Raw genomic sequence first — 25,711 nt, forward strand, 5'->3', positions numbered from 1 at the left:
TGGGGGAACCCTGCACTGCCTGTCCCAGGTCCTGTGGGCTGGGTTCCTGGCTTGCTGTGGGTGCCCAGGGAGGGTCCTCACACCTGAGAGGCACGTGGAGGCTGTGCTGAAAAAGGCCTCTGGGCCCTTAGTTTCTGATCTGGCAGGTGTGGGGGGCACTCCGAGAACACAGGGGTCCCTCACCTCCTCAGCCATCTCTCCCATCCTGGCCCATCTCACCCCCTGAAGCAGACAGACGGGAGGCGCACACGTGCCCGCTGGGCTTTCTCAGCGAGTGCAAACGTTTATTCTGGTTTCTTCCGCGCTACCCAGAGTCGGCAGGCTGCGTCGTGCCTGGGCCGGCTGAGCTGCACAGTGCACTGCAGCCCCAGGCGCAGCAAGGCACAGAGGTGAGTCCTGCGTCAGGGACACCAACGCTGGCCGACATCCCAGCACCAGGAAGGAGGGGAGCTGGCTACACCTAAGGGTGCAGGGTCTCCAGGGGGACAAGCGGCTCCAGTGTGTGTCAAGAGGGTGCAAAATGCCCCCAGTGTGCGTCCTAAGTTCCTTGGGAGTCACAGCACAAGCAGCCAGCACAGGTGTAAACTCCCCTCAGGGCGTCCCTGAGCAGTGCACCCATCATGGCCTATAAGCCCCCCTCCCCATGAGCCGGTCAGAGGGGCTCCGCTCCCCAGGGCAAGACCCCACCAGCCACACTAATCTTCCCTCCCTGCTCTGGGAAGGGCCGGGGGCCGGTACTGCTGCCCTGAGACCACTCGGGGACCACCCCCCTCTGAGCTCCAGAACCCCAGGGGGACAGTGCAGAGAGGACGAGCTCAGGTGGGAAGTGGGGAGGGGACTTCTGTAGGTCGGGCCTGGGCTCTTCCCAGAGGGAAGCCCCCGTGAAGGCAGCTGGCCTTCAGCATGTGACCCAGTGGGCAGATGAGGACCTGTGTAAGGACACAGCGTGCTGGGCAGGACAGAGGCCTGGGTGTCCCTTTCCCACCCGTGTCCCTGGGTACTTAGGAGACCCTGTGGAGTGTGGCCAGGCTCAGGAGTGGGAGTCAGTGTACAGAGCAAATGAACGAAGGGCCAACTTCCCAGGATGTTTAATGTCAGCAGCTGGAGGCTCTCGTGCTCTGACCGCTGTGTATCTAGGCCTCGCTCCGGTACCGCAGGCGGGAGAGCCGGTCCCTGATGTCCTGGTCGCTGTCAGCCCCACCCTCGGTCAGGTGAACCACCCTGCTGCTCAGGATGAGGTCCTGTACCTTGTGCTTGGCCATGGAGACCAGGCCGGGTGCATCCGGGCTGGCCGGGCCCGTGAGGAGGATGCAGGCGGCATGGCGGCCTGGCTCCAGCAGGGCCACTGTGGAGGACAGAGCCGTCAGGTGTCTTGGGACCAGACACAGTGTAAGTGGGTGGGGCTCAGGGCCACACCGAGGCCGCACTCACCTTGGAAGGCGACGATGTTGGCAGAGACGTTGGCCAGCTCCAGCAGGACGCCGGGCAGAGTGGGGTGAAACATGTAGAGGCTGTGCTGGGTGTCTCCCGGCTCCTAAAATGAGAACCAGCGATGGGGCAGGAGGCTGACCAGGCTGCAGCCACCTCCGCATCTGGGCCGAGAAACCAAGGGTGTACACTGCTCTGGGCCTGGCAGCTGGGCAATGCTGTGCTCATCGCTTATGGGACACTCGACACACTGACCACAGCCAGAGCTGTGTCCACTGGGCTCCCCCAAACGCCAACATGAACTCTGCATCTACCTTCTCTACCCTTCTTCCGCCAACCTGACCCTGATCCTCCTCAGCATCCTCCACCTGGAACTCGGCTGCCTTCCCCAGTACACTCCACTTCTTTCCAGATTCCCCTATCCGCCTCCAAGGCAGACCGCGGCCAGAGCACTGCCCCATCCCACCCCTCTCCCACGGCTTCTATTTATGTGTACATGTCCAGTCACCCAATTAGCTCCTTAAGTTGGGGCCTAAGACAGGCCCTGGTCTCTGGCCCTGGCTTCTGGCACGGGCGTGTCCCGATTGTGTACTCTGCCCGTACCATCTGGTTGGCACCGACCAGCTCGTGGAGGCCCCAGAAGAAGAAGGCTGAGCGGTGGTCTGCGGTCAGCAGGCTGGCAGACGGAGGGTACCCAGGGAGGCCTGGAAGGGCCAGAATCCAAAGGACCGCCCCGGTGCTGAGGTCCAGGAGCCGGATCTGGGAGGAAGGGCACAGCACGGGGCAGATGGGGTGGGATTTGCACAGGCACATGGGCCAGCCCTGAACGAGCTGCTCCCTGGGGTCAACGAGACTGTCTCCCTGAGGCCCCCCTTGTCCCAGCTCAGCCATCAGGCCACAGCCCTGTCTGCTGTTCAGACTCATTTTCCTCAGCTACAAACCAAGGTGGGACCACAAAAGGAAGTGCAGCCAACCTGTCTGTCAATGCCGGTTCCATTTTCAACGACCACAGCTAAGGTGTCGGGTTTGTAGTGACCGAGGACGGGTTTTCTAGGGAAGAAGCCACGAGGGGTCTCTGTGAGGGGACACCTGGGGGCAGGTTTGCCACCCTCTTCTCCCTGGCTAGGCAGGCCCAGGACGGGAAGCAGAGGGGCTTCACCAGCCTCCGTCCCCCGCCCACCCCCGTGCAGGGAAGTACCAGGGGGCAGGCAAGAGGCCGCTGGCAGAAGCACACTGGCCGTCTCGCCCACCTCCACGGGGCTGCCAGGGGGATGGGCTGGCGGGGCCTGACTTGCAACAACTGCACAGGCTCCTGGGGAAGCCGTACCTGAGGACCTGGGGCGCGCTGAAGGTCCACCTGGGGGCCAGCTCCTGGCCCTCCAGCAGCACGCAGGAGTCCGAGCTCACGAGGAGGAGGTCCTCGCCGCCTTTCCCGGGAACGTTCATCAGATAGTGGACGGCTCCAGAGCTGGAGGAGGCGGCAGCCAGGACAGAGGCTGGAGGCGGGGACCCTCCCCCAAGCACTGTCCACCAGACTCCCACCTGCAGCCTCTCATTCTTAGATCTCTCATTTGAGACTATAACACCAGACCCTCGCTGTGCTTGGAGAGAGGGTGAGCCCACCGCTGGGAACCTTTTCCCTCCGTGTCTGAGCCCAGCATGGCCTCACAGTACCAGCAGCCAGGCCCGCAGCCCCTCCACGGCTGGGCACGGAGGACCAGGCCCTGGCCTGTGTGATGCCGCCCACACCAACCTGAGCACACGCAGCCTGTGGTTGGTGGCATTGAGCACGTCCTCCCAGCTGGGGTCTCTCCTCAGTTGGCTGTCTCTCCCGGTCACTGTTTCGTAGACGCCCTTCACGGAGCGGCCACAGAGAGAACTTGCTACTCAAAACACAGAAGAGCCTCAAGTCACCAGGGGCTGCCGGGGGACCAGGACTCGTGCCCTCAGCCCTGCTCACAGGAACACGCGGTGCCCTCCCTGAGCGGGGAGGGGTGAGACCCTCTGTGGCTTTCACTGCTTGTCAGCAATTACACTTTAAAACCCTAGAAGAAAAGCAGGAGCCGTGGAGCCTCACGGCAGCTGCAGATCTCATCTGAGACCAGCATGGCCTCTGCAAGTGCGGCGGTTTGGGGCCCAGCAGGCACAACATACCGCAGGGGAGAAGGATGTAGTGGGCGCCCGCCCTGGTGACATAAAGGAGGGAGCCACTGGTCCCATCCACACCGAGGCTGCCTCGGTGGCCAATCTGGTGCCCAGTGCTGCCTGAATAGATGTAGCTGTTAACCTGCAACACATGGGAAGAGAAAGGGGTCAAAATCCCCCTGGTTTGGGGAAGATTACTGTGTCTGATATCAGGCATGTGTGCAGGGACTGCCTGGGAGAAGAGCGTGGTCTCCCACACTAGAGCCCCTCAGGCTCCTCAGGCCCCCACCCACCCCCCAGTGGCACAAGCGAAAGGGCACTCCCACTCCTGGGGAGGCCCAGGAGCTATGAACAGGGACCGAGCTGCCCAGGGTGCTGGGTCTGCAGGTGCCAGGGGACAGGGCCTTGGGCAAGTTCCCTGACAGGTGATCAGACCCAGAATCTGCCTGGGAAGTGGAAGGACCAGGGAGCAGAGCAGAGAGGCTCCGGGGGCATGGGCTACAGGGACTAGGCAGGGAGCTGTACCTCCTTGTCCTCTTGGGTGAGAACCAGCAGATCTGGGGCCCCATCGGCATCCAGGTCAGGCACCTGGAGTAACGGGCTTAGGATGGAAGCGTTCCTTCTGAAGCTGCTGGGATGGTTCCACAGGGTCTCCCCTAAAACCAAGCACACGTCAGCGGGCGCTGGCCCCAGGTCCCCGTCCACCGCAGCCTGGCAGATGCACAGACCCTCCCACTCGCAAATGGAAACACCTGCCAGTGGGAGCTGAGGGCAGGTGCAGGTGAGCACGACTGTTGAACACACTGAAGGGCACGTGTGCGAAAAGATCAGGGGCTTACACACCGGTGTTCAAGTCTCACTTCTGGGAATTGCAGACCTCCCCACCCCCACCCCTTTTTTGTTGACCCATCTATCTATCTATCTATATAAAAGACTAATATGCTAAGTGTCCGACCACCTGGGTAATGACGTCACATAGCAACGCCCGGCTTCCTCTCCCTAACGACGACTAGCCTCCTTGCGTTTCTTCAGCCCAGGAACCTGACTTGCTTTATAGCCAAGTGGAAACAGTTTACACTTTAACCAAATGCCTGTGAAGCATTTTCCGGTGCCTGATCTCATTTGATCCTCACAGAAGTCCTGGAGTAGGCAGATAGGAGACTCGGTGGAATCCTATTTTCTTTTCATTAGCCGGAAAAGGGAGACTTAGAAAGCTTAGAAACTTGACCCCACTGAAAAGAAGTAAGAAATGGTGAATCTTGAAAATGACTTCAGGTTTTCTCACTGTACAGAATATAGTCAAACACTGCTGCAGTTCAATATTTTACCCTTTGTTCTCCCTGCGTGATTTGCAATAATAATGCTTCGTGTTGATATTTACTGCTGTGTTGCTGAAAGAGAAGGTGGGGTGCTTCACTGGGCTGGGAAAAGTTTAGCTACATCAGAAAGCAGGTCTAATTAAGCGAGTTTGTTCTATATCTATAAAAGGCTAAGTTGACTTGCGAGATACGTGTAAAGCTCTCAAAGCTGGCGCCAATTGCACGCATGTGTTTCGATCTGTCATTGTCGATCGTGAATTTGGTTGTTTTTGTTGACATTCTGAAGCGAAAGTAAGCGGCGGCATCATTGCATGAAAGTAACAGTAGCAATTAAATATGATCATAATAGTGATCCGGGTAGATATAATTATCCCCGTGTAACCGAAGTTCCATCATATTCAGAAACAAAGACAGAGGACCTCCTTTTGAAAGGGACTTGCTCATTCATTGTAAACCAGATCCCAATAAACCGAATGCCACTAAGACGAAACAAATCAGTATCCTGTTTCCTACATTAGATGCAATAACATATCCTATTCTTTTCCCACATGGTGAGAAAGGCTGAGGAACGGATATTGCATGAAGACTCAGAGACAAGCCTAGCCAGTTTGGCTCAGTGGATAGAGCGTCGACCTGCAGACTAAAGGATCCCAGGTTTGATTCAGGTCAAGGGCACGGCCGGGGTTGCAGGCTCGATCCTGGCTCATTCCCCAGTGGGGGCCATGCAGAAGGCAGCCAATTAATGATTCTCTCTCATCACTGATGTTTCTCTCTCTCTCTCCCTCTTCCTTCCTCTCTGACATTAATAAAACTATATTAAAAAATAAAAACTTGAGAGTACTAATCACTTAAAAAAAAAAGACTCAGGGACAATAGTGTAATCGACAATAATACTAGATTCAACAGATGATGCTGAAAAGGAAAATTTTCCCATTGAATTTCTTAAAAGTATTACTCCTTTGGTAATGCCATGTCATAAATTAGAATTGAAAGTAGGTGCAATCATCATGCTACTGTAAAATCTTAATAGTAAATGGTCTTTGTAATGGTACTAGATTCATTATCAAAAGATTGCAACCTAACATAATCGAAGCTGAAGTATTAACAGGATCTGCAGAGGAGAGGTTGTTCTGATTCCAAGAATTGATTTGTCCCCGTCTGACACTGGCCTGAGTATCAGATGAGTTTAATCAATTTATCAGTCATTGTTTTTATCAATGTAGCTTTTATATCATGTCTTTGTTGTTATATCATGCTGTTATTATTTATTTATTAATCAATTTATATATTACTAGAGGCCTGGTGCATGAATTAATGCAGGATTGGGCCAAAACCAGCTCTCCAACATGAGGCGTCTCAGATTGCGAGAGGGTGCAGGCCAGGCCAAGGGACCCCACCGGTGCACGATCAGGACTGGGGAGAGATGCAGGAGGTTGGCCAGCCGGGGAGGGACCTCGGAAGGGCTCCAGGGCATGTCTGGCCTGTTTTGCTCAGTCCAGATCGGCCAGACCCCAGCAGCAAGCTAACCTACTGGTTGGAGAGTCTGCCCCCTGGTGGTCAGTGCACATCATAGCGAGCCGTTGAGTGACCTTAGCATATCATTAGCATATTACGCTTTGATTGGTTGAATGGCTGACCAGTTGACCGGACACTTAGCATATTAGGCTTTTATTATATAGGATTTTCATATACATTTTACTAATTTTCTTTCATCTCTGGCACTTTTATTATAGGGAATTGGCAAATAGCAATATTAAAATATTTCTTCTAATTAATTTCCTTTCAATGTGCAGGAATCCGTGCGCCGGGCCACTAGTTTTCTAATACTTGGCTCTAGAGCACCTTAGGGCCAACATTGACCCTCCCCACCGTGTCTCAAGGCCCCTCAGGACCTGTCCACTGCTGGGCCCTCTGCCCCCACCAAGGCCCTGGCTGAGTGGCCTGTGCCCTTTAGACAGGAGAGAATGAAGGTCTCAGGGTTATGCCTGGGGACTGCAGGTCCTGAGGTAACAGCTTCTGACCCAGACATAATCTTGTCCTTTTTTTAAGACTGATTCCTCTCTTCTTTTTTTAAATGTATTTTATTGATTTTTTACAGAGAGGAAGGGAGAGGGGATAGGGAGTTAAAAACATCGATGAGAGAGAAACATCGATCAGTTGCCTCTTATACACCTCCTACTGGGGATGTGCCTGCAACCAAGGTACATGCTCTTGGCCGGAATCGAACCTGTGACCCTTCAGTCCGCAGGTGGACGCTCTACCCACTGAGCAAAATACTTCCAACCTGCTCTTTATTTTCCTCCGTAGTCTCAAAACCACAAGCTGTCAGGGAAATGTCAGAACCCACCAAATCTAGTGTCAAGTCACAGAATTCCTCAACACCTCGGTGCCTAAGCGGTGACAGGAAGGCCCTGGGGAGCACCCTCATGACTAGAGCACTGACAGGCCCAGGTCTCCTTCCCACATGCTGCCCGGCCTGTGCTCGCCCTGGACGCTGCAAAAGAAGGCTGTGGCCACTTCCTCCCACAACAGGCAGCAGCCAAGCTCCTCCTCATCTCTGCCTCCCCACAACGTGCTCCCACAGCAAGATTTATACAGGAGGCAACAAGGCACAACACATGTGACATGTCGGAGGAGCTGTGGTGTCCTCATGTGGGGGTTCCCTTCCACTCTGTAACCATCCTTCCATCCAATCACATGCCCCAGAGCACAGGCTGACCCTCCCCAGAGCAAGCTGGCATCATCCTCCATCTGAGAGGCCCACGTGGAGTACAGAGGAAACCATCCTACCTGTGAATAAGTCGACTGCGATGAAAGAACCAGATCTGCCCACAAGGATGCAGGCGGAAGATGCCCCACTGTCCCTCGGGTGGGGGACACCGCACAGCACGAGAGCCCCATCCTGGGCTGCGGGCCTCTCCCACAGGATGCTGCCGTTGGCCCCTGACACAGCAGCCACAAAGGAGCAGGGGGAGGAGAAGCCTGCAGGGGACAGACCAGCCCTGAGGGGCCGTGCACGCAGGCCACGCACCGCCAGTCCTCCCTCAGCCCTACCACCAGGCCCATTCCCTTTATACCTGGGCCCCTAACCCACCCCATCCCCTGGGGGCCCCAGTGTTGACCCCGTGAGGGTCAGTAGCCAAACAGGGTGGGTGCTGAGACTGGCCTTGTCTCTTTCTAGTCCTGCTACAAAGCAAAGACAACGAAATTCCAGAAATCCCACCAATGGCTTCCCCAAATATTGGAGGAGCCAGGATTCCTCCTCGTATAGGGAGTTCCTCTTTCTTACCTTCATCAGCGCAGGACTGGCTGAAATTGTCGCTGCTGTTGGTGTTTTTATAAAGAAAGATAACATCTTGGACCCTGTCCCTGTTTACGTCTTTTGTGGCCAGAAAGTCGTAGGTGACTACAAAAGAAAACCAGACTATATTCTCCAGGCCCTGCCGGGTTCAAAGGCCAGGCCATGTCTGACATGACCTCTTCTCTGCTCCTTAGGGTTTAGTGCCAGTTAGGACCTGCCACTGTGAGGTCACCACAGGGACCAGCCATTCCCCACCGCGTTTCAGAGCACCAGCAATTCCTCATGCACATGATGGATGACAGTATGAGAGGTTAACCTGCAGGAAAGAGCAAGCAGGACACCGGGGCACCACTAATGGATGTCTGAGCACCTACTATTCAGGAATGAATTCCTGCTTACGTCAGTTTGGAATCGAGAGAAACCACACACACCTCCATAGTCATAAGGGTCTAACCCTTCCCTTCATTCGAAGACTCCAAAGATAAACTAGCCCTGGCTGGTGGTTCAGTGGTTAGAGCACAACCTGTGGACCGAAGGGTTGTGGGTTTGAAACCCAGTCAAGGGCACAAGCCTGGGTTGGAGGGTCAATCCCTGGCCAGGGTCGAGTGTGTGCAGGAGGCAACCGATCAATGTGTGTCTCTCTCTCCACCTCCTTCGTTCCTTCCCTTCCACCCTCTTTAAAAATCCATGGGAAAAATATCCTTGGGTGAGGATTAACAAAAAACCCACCGAAAAAACTAAAACTATGTATTTTAAAATCAAACACCAAAAGAATGAATGGGCCCTTACCTTACACCATATACAAAAATGCACTCAAAATGGATCAAAGAGCCTGCTGGTGTGGCTCAGTGGATTGAGCATCCACCCATGAACCAAGAGGTCACCAGTTCGATTCCCGGTCGGAGCATGTGCCCGGGTTGCGAACTTGATCCCCAGCTCTTCAGAGCACCAGCAATTCCTCATGCACATGATGGGCGTGCAGGAGGTAGCTGATCGATGTTTCTCTCTCTCAAGGATTTTTCTAGCTCTCTACCCCTCTCCCTTCTTCTCTGAAATCAATAAAAATATATTTTAAAAAGAGGGGGAGTATCCAGAGAGAGGCTGATTCCGTTGCTTTTCATAAAGGCCAAGATATTCCTGGCTGGCTGCCAATTTTTTTTTTTTAAGGAAGGCTTTTTTTTTTCTTCTTTTTTTGGTTAATCCTCACCCGAGGATATTTTTCCATTGACTTTTAGAGAGAGGGGGCGGGGGGGGAGAGAAAGAGAGAGAGAAAAAGAAACATCTTATGTGATACAGACACATCGATTGGCTGCCTCCCACATGGGCCGACCAGGGCTGGGGATCAAGCCCAAAACTGAGGTACATGCCTTTGACTGGAATAGAACCCGGAACCCTTCAGTCCGCTTAGGCGATGCTCTATCCACTGAGCCAAACCAGCCAGGACAAGAAAGGCTTTTTAAAAATTGTTTTTGTTAGTCCTCACTGAGGATAATTTTTCCATTGATTTTTAGAGGGATGGGCAGAGACGGATAATGAGAGGGTGAGAGAGGGAAAGGGAGATGGAGGGAGAGAAACATTGATGTGAGAAAGACATATCAACTGGTTGCCTCCCGTACGTGCCCTGACCCAGCCGGGGATCAAACCTTCAACCCAGGTATGTGCCCCTGACTGGGAATCAAACCCAGGACCCTTTGGTGCGCAGGCCAAAGCTCTAACCACTGAGAACACCAGCTAGGGCCTGGCTGCCAATTTTATGAGACAAATGAAAGTGTGCTTTGCTCTAGCTAATCCAACTAGAATGTCAGCCAGAGCCCTTCAGGAAGACTGGACTACAAAATCAACTACATATTTGCCACATTTCGGAACAGCCTTCTCTACATCTCTTCTGCCAGTTACTGTTTTATTATTTTTTTAATTCTGAAAAGTAATCGAAAGGGCCACTTTCCTTTACTGACCCAGCCCATCCGTCCTAAAATGGGGGAGCAGGCCACTACGCTCCCCCAGCAGTCCTTCCAGTGTTCCCGAGAGGTTGCTCTTGCAGTTCCCCCCAAATTCCAGGAAAACCATGGACACAGACTCGGCAGCCACTTAGGGCTGACTCACTGTCAAAGATGACTTCCAGGCCCCAGGACACACATGCTGTCCCCCCTCCCCACCCCGAGGAGAGCATGGCCCTGTGGGGAGAGGAGCGCACCTGCTGTGTTGTAATTGACCCTCCACATCCCCTCTGACACCGGCCTGTCTGGACACGGGATGATGAAGGAAATCACAAACACCACCAGAAGGCAGCCGAACAGGGAGAAGAACAACGCCACCCGCCCGGCATCGGGAGAGGCGGGACTGCGGGGCCGCACTTTTCAGGTTCTCTTCCTTTTTCAATGGGTCCCCCAGATTCTCCTGCAATTTCACATCTTCGTTCTTCAGGGGGTGGATTTCAGCTTCTAAGTCCTTGCTGTCCATCGTGCGCACATCCCACAGGTTACCTTCTGATCACTGCGTCAACAAAACACGAGGCAGTCAGGAGAGGCAGCGCCATCTGACCTCCAAGGCCCTGCCGCTGTCAGCGCTGGAGGACATGGTTGCAGTGGTGACTGTGGGCTACAGCCCAAGAAATAAAAGCTGAGTAAAAGTTTAGGGTGTCACAGATTCCACTTAAGAAGGTCTTTTTAAACATATTTTTTAATTGACTTTTAGAGAGAGGAAGGGAAAGGGATAGAGAGATAGAAGCGTCGATGAGAGGAAAAAAAATCACTGATTGGCTGCCTCCTGCACGCCCCCCCACTGGGGACTGAGCCCGCAACCCAGGCATGTGCCCTGACCGGGAATCGAACCGGTGACCTCTTTGGTTCCTGGGCTGACCCTCAACCACGGAGCCACACCGGCCAGGCAAGAAGGTCCTTAATTCCGAAAGGCAAATTGGTTGTACAGAGCCAGTACAGACATATTTTCATCCTTCATGCACTGATATGTCTTGTTCACTGACCTGGGATAGGCAGGGCAGTGCTGGGTTGGGGCTGATAACAAGCCCATACACTAAACATTGACAAGCCCAGCCAGCTCATAGCTGGGACCGCTGGTCAGCCTCTGCCAGCCTGAAGTACAGATGGAACAACCTGGTGGGATCCAGGCCCCAAGTTAAGAGCGCTGTGGGTGAAGGTGGGCGCTGGAGCCTCAGCCTCGCCCCTCACGCGCTCTGCGACCTGGGCAGTTCCTTGATTGGACCGTGCCTGGGTTCCTCATCTGTAAACGGGAAACAGTATCTACTTTAGAAGACGGTGTTAAAGGTTAAATGAGTAAGTGAAGAGAAAGCATTTAGAACAGAATCTGACGCATATAAAGGACTCAAACACTAGCTAATTATTACTAATAACAAGATAAAATGTGTTACAAGTCACATGGAGGAGAGTGGACAGCTGCATGGAGGGGCACGGGGCTGTGCACAACTTCTGAGCCTTTACGGCGGAGAACAAGCTCTCTCCTGCCCTGCTCCCCTCCCTGTGGCTGGGCCGTGGGTGGGTGTGGTGAGCAAACCTTGAGTGGCCACCTTGGAAAATAAGATGGAAAAGAATTTTGAAAGCGGTGAAGCCACAGAAAGAACATGGGTCCCCGATAGCTGGAAACCACCACCATCAATCCTTGAGTTCTCTATACTCTTTTACATAAGAAAGAAACACCTTTTCCTCCCTGGCTGCTTGAAGATCAGCCTTCATCATGAATGACGTGGTAACTATCCGGACCAGGAAGTTCATGACCAACAGACTACTTCAGCGGAAGCAAATGGTCATTGATGTCCTTCACCCTGGGAAGGCAACAGGACCCAAGACAGAAATCCGGGAAAAACTAGCCAAAATGTGTAAGACCACACCTGATGTCATCTTGTGTTTGGATTCAGAACCCACTTTGGTGGTGGCAAGACCACTGGCTTTGGCATGATTTATGATTCCTTGGATTATGCAGAGAAAAATGAACCCAAACACACTTGCCAGACACGGCCTATACGAGGAGAAGAAGACGTCAAGAAAATAGAGAAAGGAACGCAAGAACAGAATGAAGAAGGTCAGGGGGCTGCAAAGGCCAACGTTGGTGCAAAAAGGGAGCTGGAGATTGAACAACAGAAGGAGTAAAGAGTCTTCGGTGACGGTTGTGTAGATTTTTCATGAGAGAATTCAAAAAAAAAAGAGAAGCACTAGCCGTTTTGGCTCAGTGGATAGAGCGTCGGCCTTTGGACTGAAGGGTCCCGAGTTTGATTCTGGTCAAGGGCACATGCCAGGGTTGCGGGCTGGATCCCCAGTAGGGGACGTGCAGGAGGCAGCCAATCAATGGTTCTCTCTCATCATTGATGTTTCTCTCTCTCCCTCTCCCTTCCTCTCTGAAATCAATAAAAATATATATATATATAAAAAAAACAGAATCTATCTTGTGTAAGGCAAGATGTTTGTTGTTTTGGTGCTTTTTATGCAGTCAAACCAGCGTCCTAACACAAATTATATTGAGAGAATGGAAGGGATCATATGGGCCAGAGTGAGCGGTAATCTTCACCTAAAGGAAGTCAATGACTCAAACTGGGTAAATGAGAACATGCCAGCGGTTCAATGGAGGTGAAACCCGGAAAAACAACAGACACTGTCTCCGGGTAGCAATGGGCTAAGGGAGGATGGAAGGAGACAAAATGTTTTTTTTTGATATAAACTTTTCACTTTCTGACTTTTACTGTTTCTCTCCATTTAGTAAAAACAATGAATTTTAAAACCCGCTTATACACCCACTAGGGTAGCATTAGTTAAAAAAAAATAAAAAGTGACAAGTGTTGGTGAGGATGTGGGGAAACTGGGACCCTTGTACACTGCTGGTGGGAATGGAAAATGGTGCAGTTGCTGTGGAGAACAGTTTGGCGTTCCTCAAAAAGTTAAACACAGAATTACCACATGATCCAGCAAGTCCAATTCTAACCCAAAAGGAATGAAAATAGACTCACACAAAAACCTGTGAACAGCTCTAGCCGGTTTGGCTCGCTGGATAGAGCGTTGGACTGCGGAATGAAGGGTCCCAAGTTCGATTCCAGTTAAGAGCACAGGCCCGGGTTGTGGGCTCAGTCCCCAGGAGAAAGCATGCAGGAGGCAGCCAATCAATGATTCTCTCTCATCATTGATGTTTCTATCTCTCTCTCCCTCTCCCTTCCCCTCTGAAATCAATAAAAATATATTTAAAAAGAAAACCTGTGAACAAATATTCATAGCTTCTTTATTCACAACAACCCAAATGTCCACCAACGGATAAATGGATAAGCACAAGGTGCTAATTCTGCACAATGGATATTACCTGGCCATAAGAGGGATAAAGCGCAACATGGATGTGCTTTACCACAACATGGATGAAGCTGGAAAACGTTTGTGCTCAGAGAAATAATCCCGACAGGAAAGGCCACATATTGCATGATTCCATTTATCTGAACCGTCCGGAACGGGCAAACCCACAGAGGCGGAAAGTAGATGAGTGATTGCCAGGGGCTGGGGGAAATGGGGAGTGACCGATAACGGGTGCAGGGTTTCCTTTGGGGTGATCAAAATGGTCGTGGGGGTGGTGGCAGTAAAACCAAATGTCACTAGTGATAAATTTTATGTCATGTGTATTTTACCACAATTTAAAAAGAAAACCAAACAAACCCGTGTGCATTCTCCTGAGTGCTGAGACATGTTTAAACATCGACGTTAGAAAAGGTGTATCTGTCACAGGTAGTAAGTTCAACACACGAAATGACCAGGGACCGCACCAAAACCAAACAGCTGCCTTGGGTGTGCGGGAGGCGGGGCAGGGTGTCTGTAGGGGTAACTAGGGAAAAAGCAAGCAACAGAACCTGGGACCAGGCCTGACCAACAGGAGGGCTGCTTACTCAGCAAATCTGGTCACTTTGTCCCCATGAGGGGACGCTTGAAATCACTAAAACACAACTTCATTTGGCAAAAGAAAGAAAACTGAATGAGGAATCAGAATTCTGAAATCCTTGATTTTAAAAGCTCTAATTTTAAAGTTAGAGCCTTAAAATGTTGGGCAAGAAACTCAAGCTCTCAGCCCTAACCGGTTTGGCTCAGTGGATAGAGCGTCAGCCTGCGGACTCAAGGGTCCCAGGTTCGATTCCGGTCAAGGGCATGTACCTTGGTTGCGGGCACATCCCCAGTAAGGGGTGTGCAGGAGGTGGCTCATCGATGTTTCTCTCTCATCAATGTTTCTAACTCTCTATGCCTCTCCCTTCCTCTCTGTAAAAAAAAATCAATAAAATATATTTTTAAAAGAAAAAGAAACTCAAGCTCTCAGAGCTAGAGCTGCCCTCATCTGTCAGAAGACAGAGCATCTGCCAGGAGATAGCAGGAACTCGCCCTCAGACCACCTATGCAAGAACGAGGGGCACCTGTTCAAAATGACACAACTATTCACATTCAGTCTCTGACCCTGGTTTCCCACACCTACCTCTGCAGGAGCACCTGGGAGCCGTGTTCAACATTGGCTTCTGGACCGCCACTGGTGTATCTGGTGGTCGGGTCTGGACAGGTGGATCTAGGGATCAGAAAGCTGGTGGTGAAATGCGTCTCGGGGCAGCCTGTGGATGTGTCCTGTGAAGGATGTAGGTCTTTCCGGAGCCAGGATTCCCCGCCTTCCCTTGTCTGGTCAGCCCATTTTGCCATCAGACGATGACTAGTTTTCTCTTGCCCCCTTGGCCCCTGAGTGGAGACTCCAGTCCCACTGCCAGGCAGCAGGAAAGCAAAGCCAGGGGAGGAACAGCCTCTTCCAGCAATCAAGCCGCCCGCAACTGCTTTTGGGGGTGTTGTTTTCCTTGGAATTGTCCGTAAGCTTAGTCAAGTAAATCCCAATGCAGAGCCCAATCTAGTTAAACTCCTCCTCTTCCTCACCAGTCTTAGGATCCCTAAACTACGTGGGTCCCTAAAGCTAAGGACAAAGGAAAAGTGCAAAACACATAGTACTAATGATTTGGGATTTTATTTTGTTTAAGTCATCAATATACATAATACATCTGAAAGGTATACAAGTATAAATCTCCCTCCCTCTTGTGGCCCCCGAACTCAAGAGGGGAAGCATGTGAGCAGTTTCTTACACTAGAGAGCTCTCTGCACTGACATGCATAAAGTGTTTTTTTAAAATGTGACCAGAGCCCTAGCTGGTTTGGCTAGTGGGTAGAGCATCAGCCTTTGGATTTAAGGGTCCTGGGTTCAATTCCAGTCAAGGGCACATGCCCAGTTGCAGGCTCAATCCCCAGTGGGGGCATGCAGGAGGCAGCCAATTGATGATTCTCTCTCATCATTGATGTTTCTATCTCTCTACCCCTCCCTCTTCCTCTCTCTAAAATCAATGAGGACATAGTAAAACAAAAACAAAAAAACTAGGTTTGAGGTGCACCCTCCTTAGGGCATGCACATTCCAATCTCCTTTTCGAATGAAGTTTCTTTCTCCTAAAGCAGTGGTTCTCAACCTGTGGGTCGCGACCCCTTTGGCGGTCAAACGACCCTTTCACAGGGGTCACCTAAGACCATCCTGCATATCAGTTATTTACATTACGATTCATAACAGTAGCAACATTACAGTTATGAAGTAGCAACGAAAATAATTTTACGGTTGGGTCACAACATGAGGAACTGCATTTAAAGGGCCAGAAGGTGGAGAACCACTGTCCCAAAGTCTAAGGGTCCCCACAAGACTTGCAACCAGGGGAGAAATGGGCCAGGTAGCTCGTCCCAAGCTCACCCCCTGACCCTGTCTCCAAGGCCCCCTTTTCTCTGACTTTCCAGCGAAACAAAGCAGCCCTGTCTCGTCTCCCTCCTGCTTTTTTTAAAATCCTATGTCCTTTCTTGATTCACTGTCCCAGCTTTAATAAACCTATTCCCAAAATAAAAATAAAACAAAACTAAAAAACTCAGGGCTGCCCTGGCTGGGTGGCTTGGCAGAGCACTGTCCTGTACACTGAAAAGCTGTGGGTTCGATCCATGGTCGAGGCATGTACAGGAGGCAACCGATCAATGTTTCTCTCTCATATCCGTCTTTCTCTCCCCGCCCTAAAATCAATAAAAAACATATCCTCGAGTGAGGATTAAAAAACAAAAAAGCCCTCAGAGTTTGATAGGTTCTTTTCTTTCGGCATTTGACAAATGTTATGCCACTTCCTTCTGGCCTTCAAGGTTTCTGACAATAATTCTACTGTCACTTGAACTGGTTTTCCCCATTACGTAACATGCCAATTCTTTTTTGTCTTTAGTGTTCAGAAGTTTAATTATCATGTCTTGGCATGGATTTCTTTGGGTTTACCCTGTTAAAGGTTTGCTTAGCTTCCAGGACCTGTAAGTTTACATCTTACGCAAAGTTACGAATACTGCCAGCCATCCATTTTGTTCCTGGAGCAGCAGCAGCACCTGCGGGAGGTGTGGGGGTGGGAGAGCTGCAGGCCCTCCCATGGGGACCTGCTCTGAGCAGACTCAAAAATAAAGTACAAGAGGTTTCTTTCTAAACGAATTTGTAAGTCTGTAAACTCAGAGCTTTTTTTTTTTGTTTGATTCAAATGGCAGCTGCTACATTTCAGATAAAGATGGAATAAGATAAACTTTAAGGTATTTTGCTTCTAATATCACAACGAAGAATCTCAAACCACACGCCTGTTTCTATGGAAAATAATACTGTAATCAATAAATAGTAATACAAAAATAAATTCTGTTTCTCTTACAACTGAAAACCTACTTTTGCCCCACCCTGTACATGAAATTTAAATTAATGCTTTCCAGATACCAAAAAGAAACTAAGCAGTTTTCATCTATAATAAAAGCTGTGAAGATATAACAGATGAAGAAAAAATAACAAAGGAAAAAGACCATGAGGTTAAGAGATTTGCATCTTTCCCTCATCTGCACCCAATGTACCTTTCTTTCACTTCTCACAAGCTAGTATTCTTGAAGACAGAAATTAGAAATCGAGTCACAGGATTTTCAGACTGTCACTGATTGGAATTTTCTCCTATCAATTCTGAGTTTCTGAAATGATAACTATAAAGTCTGCATTTTAACTTAATGTCCAGTAAAACAAAACAAAAAACAAAGAAGAAAAATGTGAGGGATGAGAAAGAAAATGTATCAATATGATACACATTAAGGTTAAATATGTGACTGTAAGGAAAACCTGAAGTGAGATGAAAACATCCCTGTGTATAGGTTTTCAACTAGATTATCTCCCCCGCCCCCGCCCCCCCCCCCACTAAGGAACTATGAGGAAGCAGACACACCCTGAAACAGTGGGTGTGTCTGCTTATTAAGGCCACTGTAGCTGCCACTCCCGTCCTCCTGGGACTGGCCTGGCCGGGAGGTCAGGCCAAGTGGAACAGGGAAACTGAGACAGATATTTAAACAAACAGGCAGCAATTGACAGCAGATGCAGAAGGCCTCCTCCCCAGAAATGACATCTAGGCCTCAACTGTATTTCAGCTCCAGACCCAGGAAAGCGGCAGAACCGAGTGGGCGACACCAGGACCAGCTGTGATGACTGACCAATCGGTGGAGACCACAGGCCTGGAGGAGCACCCCTAGACACTGATGAATATTCTGCTGAAACGCTCCCCTAAGACCTCCTCTACGATTCCCGCCTGAGAAAGAGATAGAGCCTCAGACCAAGGACCCTGCTCCTGCTCTCCCTCTGGGAGCAGCCCCACCATTCCCTTCCCCTTCTTCTTCCTCCACTTCTTCTCCCCCCCTCCCCCCCCCAGGCATGCATCTCCCAAACCCTAAGGACCCCATCAGGCTCGCAACCAGGGGAGCAATGGGCAGCAGCGGCTTGTCCTGAACCTGATCCCCAGGCCCCGTTTCCTCTGACTTCCCACGAGCGAGGGCAGCCCAGCCTGGGCTCTCCTGCTGCTTCTTCGCTAAGCCCTGTGTCTCACTGTCCCCACTTTAGTCAGTGTCCCCCACAGTCACCTAGACTCGTGTTGGGAAATGTTTCCTGCACGAAGCCAGGAACCCACGCACCACCAGCTGCCTTGGGCAGACCCACCAAGGGCCAGGCCCCCTTTCCAGTAACATTCCCAGGGGAGTTATGCCATCCAGGGTGGAGACTCTAATTATGAGGACAAACAATAAAACAAAACAACAGCTTATGTAACTCATTAGCTTTCAAGGGCAGAAATGCTATAGTACACACAGGAAGGAAATAAAGGGTGTCTCCTTTTTCCCCAAGAGTTCTTTCTCTAGGAAGAGAGAACGGAGTCAGAGAGAAAATAAAATTAAAAAAAAAAAGTCTCACTCTAATTGTTTTTTTTTAAATAGATAAAGAAAGAAAGCATAAAAATTCTAACAAGAGCAGAAGGAAAACTGCCAGAACAAATAACTGGCACTTCTACAGATATTATGAAAGTAGGGGATCTAATTTTTTAAACTAAAATTTGATAACTGTTTTTCTGAGAAAAAGGTCATCTCAAGGTACTTTGATAAAAACCCTTCCCCGCCCTAGCCGGTTTGGTTCAGTGGACAGAGCATCAGCCTGAGGACTGAAGGGTCCCAGGATCGATTCTGGTCAAGGGCACATGCCAGGGTTGTGGGCTCAATCCCCAGTAGGGGGTATGCAGGAGGCAGCCAATCAATGATTCCCTCTCATCATTTTTTTAAAAAAACACACCATATTTTTATTGATTTTAGAGAGGAAGGGACAGGGAGAGAAAGATAGAAACATCAATGATGAGAGAGAATCACTGATTGGCTGCCTCCTGCACACCCCCTACTGGGGATGGAGCCCACAACCCAGGCATGTGCCCTTGACTGGAATCGAACCCGGGACCCTTCAGTTCATAGGCTGACGCTCCACCCACTGAGCCAAATCAGCTAGGGCTCCCTCTCACCACTGATGTTTCTATCTCTCTCTCCCTTCCTCTTTGAAATCAATAAAAATATATATATTTTGAAAATCTTCCCCCTCCACCAATTTTTAAATTTTGAATTTTACAGCATTTTTTTAAAGGAATTTTCAGACAATGAGCCAAAGAGATCAGATTTTAAAATTAAATACTTTAACCTAAAAGGTAGTTTGCATATTTAAAAACTGGTTTAAATTTTTAAAAAGATTTCAACTGCATGTCTTAAAGTCATATCTTTGGTTTCATCTGAGAATTTTGAGAACTTGGCACTATAGTTTGATCTCTGTGAGGGAATAATGAAGAAGGCTCACTTCTGTGTACCCAGAAATTCTAGCACAGCCAACTGAATGCTTCCCACTACTCAAAGACTACCTACTTCTTGCATTCCTCAACCACAATTTTACAATGTAGACACTATTTAAATCAAGGCTACTTCAAATTTAAATAAATAAAGCAAGAGGAGGAAAAGTGTACCTGCAAATTAAAAAACACAGAGGAAAAAAATACATTCATATAAGCAGAGGAGATACTTGGAGGAAACAGTAGATGAGTTATATTTTAATGGAGAAAATATGTAAGGAATACTTAGGGAAAGGCTCTGATTACAGATTAACTTTACTATCTAGCTTCACCAACTAGTAACAAAACTGAAAGGATCCTGTTAATGGCTTGAAAAAAATCACTTTACCACTCTACCACTATGCATTGATGAGGTCAAAGGTCATTCTTAAAGTCTGGGTGAAAGAAGAAATTTCTTTGGGGAACTCTTACCTCTAATTTATACCCAGTTGGACTATTTTCTGAAAAATAGGAATTGTACAGAACAGCATACACTGCCTCTTGTCATGGAGAGTAGTCCCCTTACCCGTGGTTTCCGGGACTCATGGTCAACCATGGTCTGAAAATATTAAATGGCAAGTGATTCCTTGAATCAAGTGGCCACATACACATAACTATTACAGTATAGTGTTGTAAATGTCTTATTTTATTATTAGTTATTACTGTTTTTCTCTGTCTGTGCCTAATTTATAAATTAAACTTTACCATAGGTACATAAATATAAAGGAAAAAACAGTATACATAGAGTTTGATACTGTGGTTTTAGGTATCCCCTGGAGTCTTGGAATATATTCCCCATGAGTAAGGGGGGGTTGGGGGGACTACTGTATTCATTGGGCATTTGTGTGGTTTTTTAAAATATATTTTTATTGACTTCAGAGAGGAAGGGAGAGATAGAAACATCAATGATGAGAGAGAATCATCTGTCGGCTGTCCCCTTCACATCCCCCCTGGGGATTGAGCCCGCAACCCAGGCCTGTGCCCTGACCAGGAACTGAACCGTGATCTCCTGGTTCATAGGTCAGCACTCAACCAGTGAGTCATGCCGGCCGGGCTCTGCTGTTTTATTAAATTGCCTTTAGCTTGTGCTACGACTTGACCAGTAAGGAATATTGATTTTCAACACTTTCCATATGCGGTCCTCCTGCCTGGAAACCCCCCACTCAGTCCTCCCAGCCTCCGCTGGAGCAGCATCGAGCCTGTGTGAGCACTACTGCCCGGGTTAGCCACCTTCTAGCCCAGAGAACGTGGCCTTTTTCTTTCAGAGCGCTCCCGGCGTCCCTCCTACAGCTGACCGAGAGCTATTTAAGGGCGGGAGGACTCTGTTGCATCCCCTGTGCCAAACATGTGGCCGACACTCAGTAAATGTCAGTTAAATGGAGGGGAGAGAGCTTTATGGAGCCCTGCACAAGAGGACAAGTACAGTAAATACAAAAAATAAACCACAATCCGTCTCTTCACTCCAGGGCCAGTCTTCTTGCAGACTTCACGATCTGTGATGTCTAATTGACCTTATAGCACGTGTGCTCAAATGCTTGCCCCTAAAGCTCGCAGTTATACATAAGAATTGGTTAGGAATGTTTTTCACACTAGGAGGCCCACGGCAAGGCCAAGAGAGGCCCAAGTATTCTGATAGTTCCACCTGCGTATTTGGAAGACACCCACAAGATCCAACTAGACAGCGCTGGATTTTCCGCTGAGCAAAGCAAGAGTCAGACAATGACTGCTACTGTTCAATTGTTTACAGCTGAACAATAATTTCCTCTCTTCACCAAGCAAATAAACCCAAGACAAAGACCAGGCCCTTAATCATATTTCAACTGAGAACCAATTTTAAGGTGACAGTGCCCAGATAAAGGCAAATGCATTACAGCATATGCAGGCAGCAGCACTCACACACCTCAACACCCAGTTCCTTCCCTTTACACAAGTGCAAGAGGTTTAAATTCACCAAGGATGGCTCACAGTACCTCCTAAAAATTAAGTTAAGGAGGAATATGTATCTGCATTTCAGACAAATCGCTATTACATGGAATCAGTTGTGTAGGTTTGCCCAGAAAATAACATAGAGTAAACCTTATCTCTGAATTCTAAAGCAGATTTTATTTTCTTTGACTCCCCTAGGAATCAGTGATACATTAAGGTGGGGGGTGGGGGGGGACAAAAACTTTTCTTGTATGTGTCCTGATCAGGGATGGAACCCGCACCTTGGTGTATGAGGACAACACCTAACCTACTGAGCTACCTGGTCAGGGCTTCATTCTTCTCCTTTTTGACACCACATCCAGGCAACCTAAGCTCCATGAAGGATTTTACAAAGTGAAAGTGGGAACAAAATTCACTAGATTCGTGGACTTTATATAAAGACCAAGTTTGAGTGAGATATACAGTATGTTTTGAAACCTCCAACAAATTCTGTAGATTCCAACTTATCTATCTGTTCAATTTAGCTCCTCCTTCCAACGGACACTACTTTAGGTCATCCTATCCTATCCTATGTAATAAATGGCTAATATGCAAATTGACCAAATGGCAGAACGACCGGTCGCTATGACGTGCACTGACCACCAGGCGGCAAATGCTCAACACAGGAGCTGCCCCCCCCCCCGCCCAGTGCACAAATTTCGTGCACCAGGCCTCTAGTATTTCTTTAACTTACTTGGATTTCTGCAGCCCTCTCAAGTCTCCTTTCCTTGAAGTTTTGAAAGACAGCATTCTAAGATATCTCCTGATCATGTCATTTGCCTGCTTAAAATTTCTTGAAAGACCCCTCCCTATTTTAGAAAAAAGCTCAGAAATGCCCGTTTGGCTCCAGGTCTTTCACCACCTGGCTCTTGCCTACTTCTAGTACCATCTCTCCCCAAACCCTATGCCCAACATTTGTTCCCCTAGTCACACTGCTGATCTTTGGTACACACTGTTCCACTGCCTGTCTTCACCTAGTAACTCCCACTATGCCTGCCAAGCACACTCAAACCTGACCTCCTTCTTCACACTGCTTCACACTCACTGAGCTATAGGTGATAAAACCATAATCACCTAAGTCACTCCTGAATGCCTGACTCACAGAAACTGTGAAATAATACATGTTTGAATTTGTGGATGAAAAAAGGTAATAAACCATAAATTCCTATGTTTCTATCTCTACCCCTCTCCCTCTCTGGAATCAATAAAAAAATATACATTTTTTAAAAATCAATGATGAGAGAGAATCTTTGATGTACTGCCGCTTGCATGGCCCCAACTGGGAAAGGAGCCGCAACTGGGGCATGTGCCCTGATTAGGAATCGAACCAGCAACCTCCTGGTACACGGAACAACGCTCAACAATGCTCAAACAACTGAGCCACACCGGTTGGGCCAGCTTACACTAGTTTTAATGGTTCTTGACACCTGAAGCCTGCAACAAGAACCCAGAAAACTGGTAAAATGCCCTAATAAATGTCCACTCGATATCAGGGCAATTTCCTTTATTTCATCCTTCCCTCCTCTGTATTTCCTCTTTAGCATGCTCCATATTTTGCTTATTTGTCTTATTTGTTATCTGTATCCTCCTATAGATTTAAAGTTCACCGAGGACGGGAATTTTGTGTTTTGTTCAGTGCTGTATCCTCAGTACCTAGAACTATGCCTGGCATTAAGGAGACATTCAGAATTTGATGAGCTCCTCTAGGCTGCTGTATGGTCACTGAGACCTTGCAATGGAAAAAGAAAAAAGTGGCACAATCTGGAGACGGCATTAGAAAAACATTAGCAGCCAGTACTTGGGGATGAGCACAGAGCACAAGCGCCTCGGCTGAAATCCCAGGATTTCTTAATGAACAACAAGGAATGGTACTTGCCTATCCTGATAACTTATCATTCTTTTCAAGGGCGAACTCTCTCCTTGTTAGCTCTCAGCCAATCAGTTCCTGGAGGAGCTAGAAACTCTTTCACTGTGTTCTTCTTTCCCCCCCCCCCCCCTTTTAAACTCTGCCTGGCTTTTGTTCAGTAAGACAGGCTATCTCTGAGGGATCTTCCCCACAGATAAGTAAATATCAGCTGAGCTTCGGGTAACTTTGCCAGTTGGTTTAACAATGTCCTGACAAGACGACAGGACTACCTGACCCTTGTGAGAGACTTCGCACGGACATTCCGTTTCAGCAGTAGATGTTTTTCGCTAGGCAACACCCTCAAGAGTATCCGTAGCCATGCCTGGCTTCCCTACTTGCGCAGGCAACACGGAGTGGGAAGTTTCCTACCTGGGATTTAAATCCCGCCTCTGAGGCAAAAGGGCTCAAAGTCAACGCAACTAAGTCCAGGCTGCGGAAACCAGAGCTGAGGACCCTCCGTGGCTGGAAGAGCCGGCAGAACTGGCCGGCCCCAGCTCCTGCGGCAGCCTTTCCACCCACACCGCCGCCCCGACACGCGTGGACTCCAATGCCGAGGGGAGGTGGGCGCGGGCACGGGCCGCGTCCCTCGGGGCTGGGGTCGCCGAGGCTTAGAAACCGGGCACAGAGTGAGGAGGTGGGGCCCCGTGTGATGCAAACGGAAAGAGGAGGACGCGCGCACTTCCACTCACCTGCCGCCGTGCCTTCGCGTCCGCACAGCCAGCGCCGCCCCGCACTCCTCAGCCCCGCCCCCAAGCTTCACTTCCGGTATACCGGGGCGGGGCGGAAGCGCGCCGGAATTGGCCCCATCCCGCGGCTGGCCTCGGTTGCTAAGCAACACTGACTTTGGCCACGCCCTCCCGGGGCAAGAAACTTGAGCCCTCGCGAATCCGGAGCCGCCCCACGGGCGTGTGCGTGGGAGTCCAGCGCCGCGGGAGCGTGCGGGCATCGCCACCCAGAGCTGGCCTTGTCAGTCCTGTGGGTTTGAAGTAGAGCTGCTTGTGGCTTTACTCTCATTCCACGATTATTGCCGCATCTTCCCACCTGTTCATTGGCCAAGACTTTCTCTTCTCTGGTCCAATTTTCTGTTAAATGGTTTGTCTTTTTCTTATTGTTTCTTAGCGCTCTTTTTTGTATATTAAATTTTTATCAGTGATTTGTGTTGAAAGTATCTCAGTTTGCATCTTGTCTTTTCACTTTGTGGTGAACAATTTTTACTTTAATATAGAAAAATATATCTTTTATGCTTAGTATTTTTGTGTGTTTTGTTAAAGAATCCTGTCCTACCCCAAGTTCCTCTTCCACATTTTTTTCTAATGGCTTAAAAGTTTTTATTTTTGTTGTGGACCAACGTTCGAGAGAGTAAGACCACCGACTCCAATTAGGTCTAAAACAGCAAGCGAGGATTTATTGAAAAACTGGCCAGTGACTGCCTCGGACTTCTCCACGCAGGGAGCAAGACCGAACAGCAGCAGCAGCCTTGGGGGCAAGCAAGCTTTTATTTGCACAAACCACAAATATCCATCATAACTGTTACAATGCTCTACAAGCCACAAACATCCTTTTACAATACTCAATTCAGGGCTCTCACGCACAAGTGTGCTGACCAGGAACTTCCAGGGCCATGCATGGCCACCCATCCTTAGCCATATCCTTGGTCTTGTCAATTCTCAGAACTTGGAACAGGTCACCTCAACCTTTGCTAAGTCTAAAATTTCCCCCTACTACTTTAAGTTTGCTTTAAGCCTAGTGCACTACATTTTAATATTGAAGTCCTCAATTCAGTCAACGAGAGCAATGATTGGAAAATCAGACAGAGGCCAAAAAACTAGGACTACAGTCTTTTTTTTTTTTTTTTTTAATATATTTTATTGATTTTTTACAGAGAGGAAGGGAGAGAGATAGAGAGTTAGAAACATCAATCAGCTGCCTCCTGCACATCTATTGGGGGTGTGCCCGCAACCCAGGTACATGCCCTTGACCGGAGTCGAACCTGGGACCTTTCAGTCCCCAGGCGGACGCTCTATCCACTGAGCCAAACCGGTTTCGGCTAGGACTACAGTCTTTATTAGAGGAGAAGGACCTGCCGGGCTGTCTCACAAGGGGAGAACAGCAGCACGTGCAGGGCTGAGCACGCCTTTTGAGGGGCGGAATGGGAAGGGGTGGGGGGCTTAGTGTACTCGGTGCGCACTGATTGGTGGCTTACTGCATTGTCCATATAGGACAAGGGCTTAGGGTATTTGGCAGGTGTGGATTGGTGGTCCAATGTATAGTCCATATAAGGTACCTGGTTAGTCACTCAGGAATTTCTGGGCTGCCGGTTAAGTCATACCCCGCCCACCAGTTGGGGGAAGGGAGGATCTATCAATGATGATGTCAGTACTGCTTCCCACCCTTAATTCCAAAGCCTGTATATT

General features: G+C 49.2%; 1 protein-coding gene and 1 pseudogene across 1 annotated transcript; one reads left to right on the forward strand and one right to left on the reverse strand.

Moving 5' to 3' along the window:
* Positions 1-247: 247 nt before the first annotated feature.
* FAM234A (family with sequence similarity 234 member A) lies at positions 248-24,079 on the reverse strand. Its single transcript, XM_070413396.1, is given in 14 exon segments — positions 248-1,345; positions 1,432-1,534; positions 2,032-2,187; positions 2,403-2,478; positions 2,756-2,896; positions 3,182-3,311; positions 3,583-3,715; positions 4,099-4,229; positions 7,683-7,874; positions 8,182-8,298; positions 10,388-10,508; positions 10,510-10,686; positions 14,659-14,745; positions 23,987-24,079. Coding segments are annotated over 12 exon segments (1,656 nt in total). The 5' UTR covers positions 10,654-10,686; positions 14,659-14,745; positions 23,987-24,079; the 3' UTR covers positions 248-1,133.
* Positions 11,905-12,317, forward strand: LOC139009532 (small ribosomal subunit protein eS24 pseudogene; annotated as a pseudogene).
* Positions 24,080-25,711: the final 1,632 nt, after the last annotated feature.

Source organism: Myotis yumanensis, unplaced genomic scaffold (genome assembly GCF_028538775.1).
Source record: "Myotis yumanensis isolate MYYU_CA2020_CCGP unplaced genomic scaffold, mMyoYum1.0.hap1 SCAF_4, whole genome shotgun sequence".
In the NCBI taxonomy this organism is placed as follows: Eukaryota; Metazoa; Chordata; class Mammalia; order Chiroptera; family Vespertilionidae; genus Myotis; species Myotis yumanensis.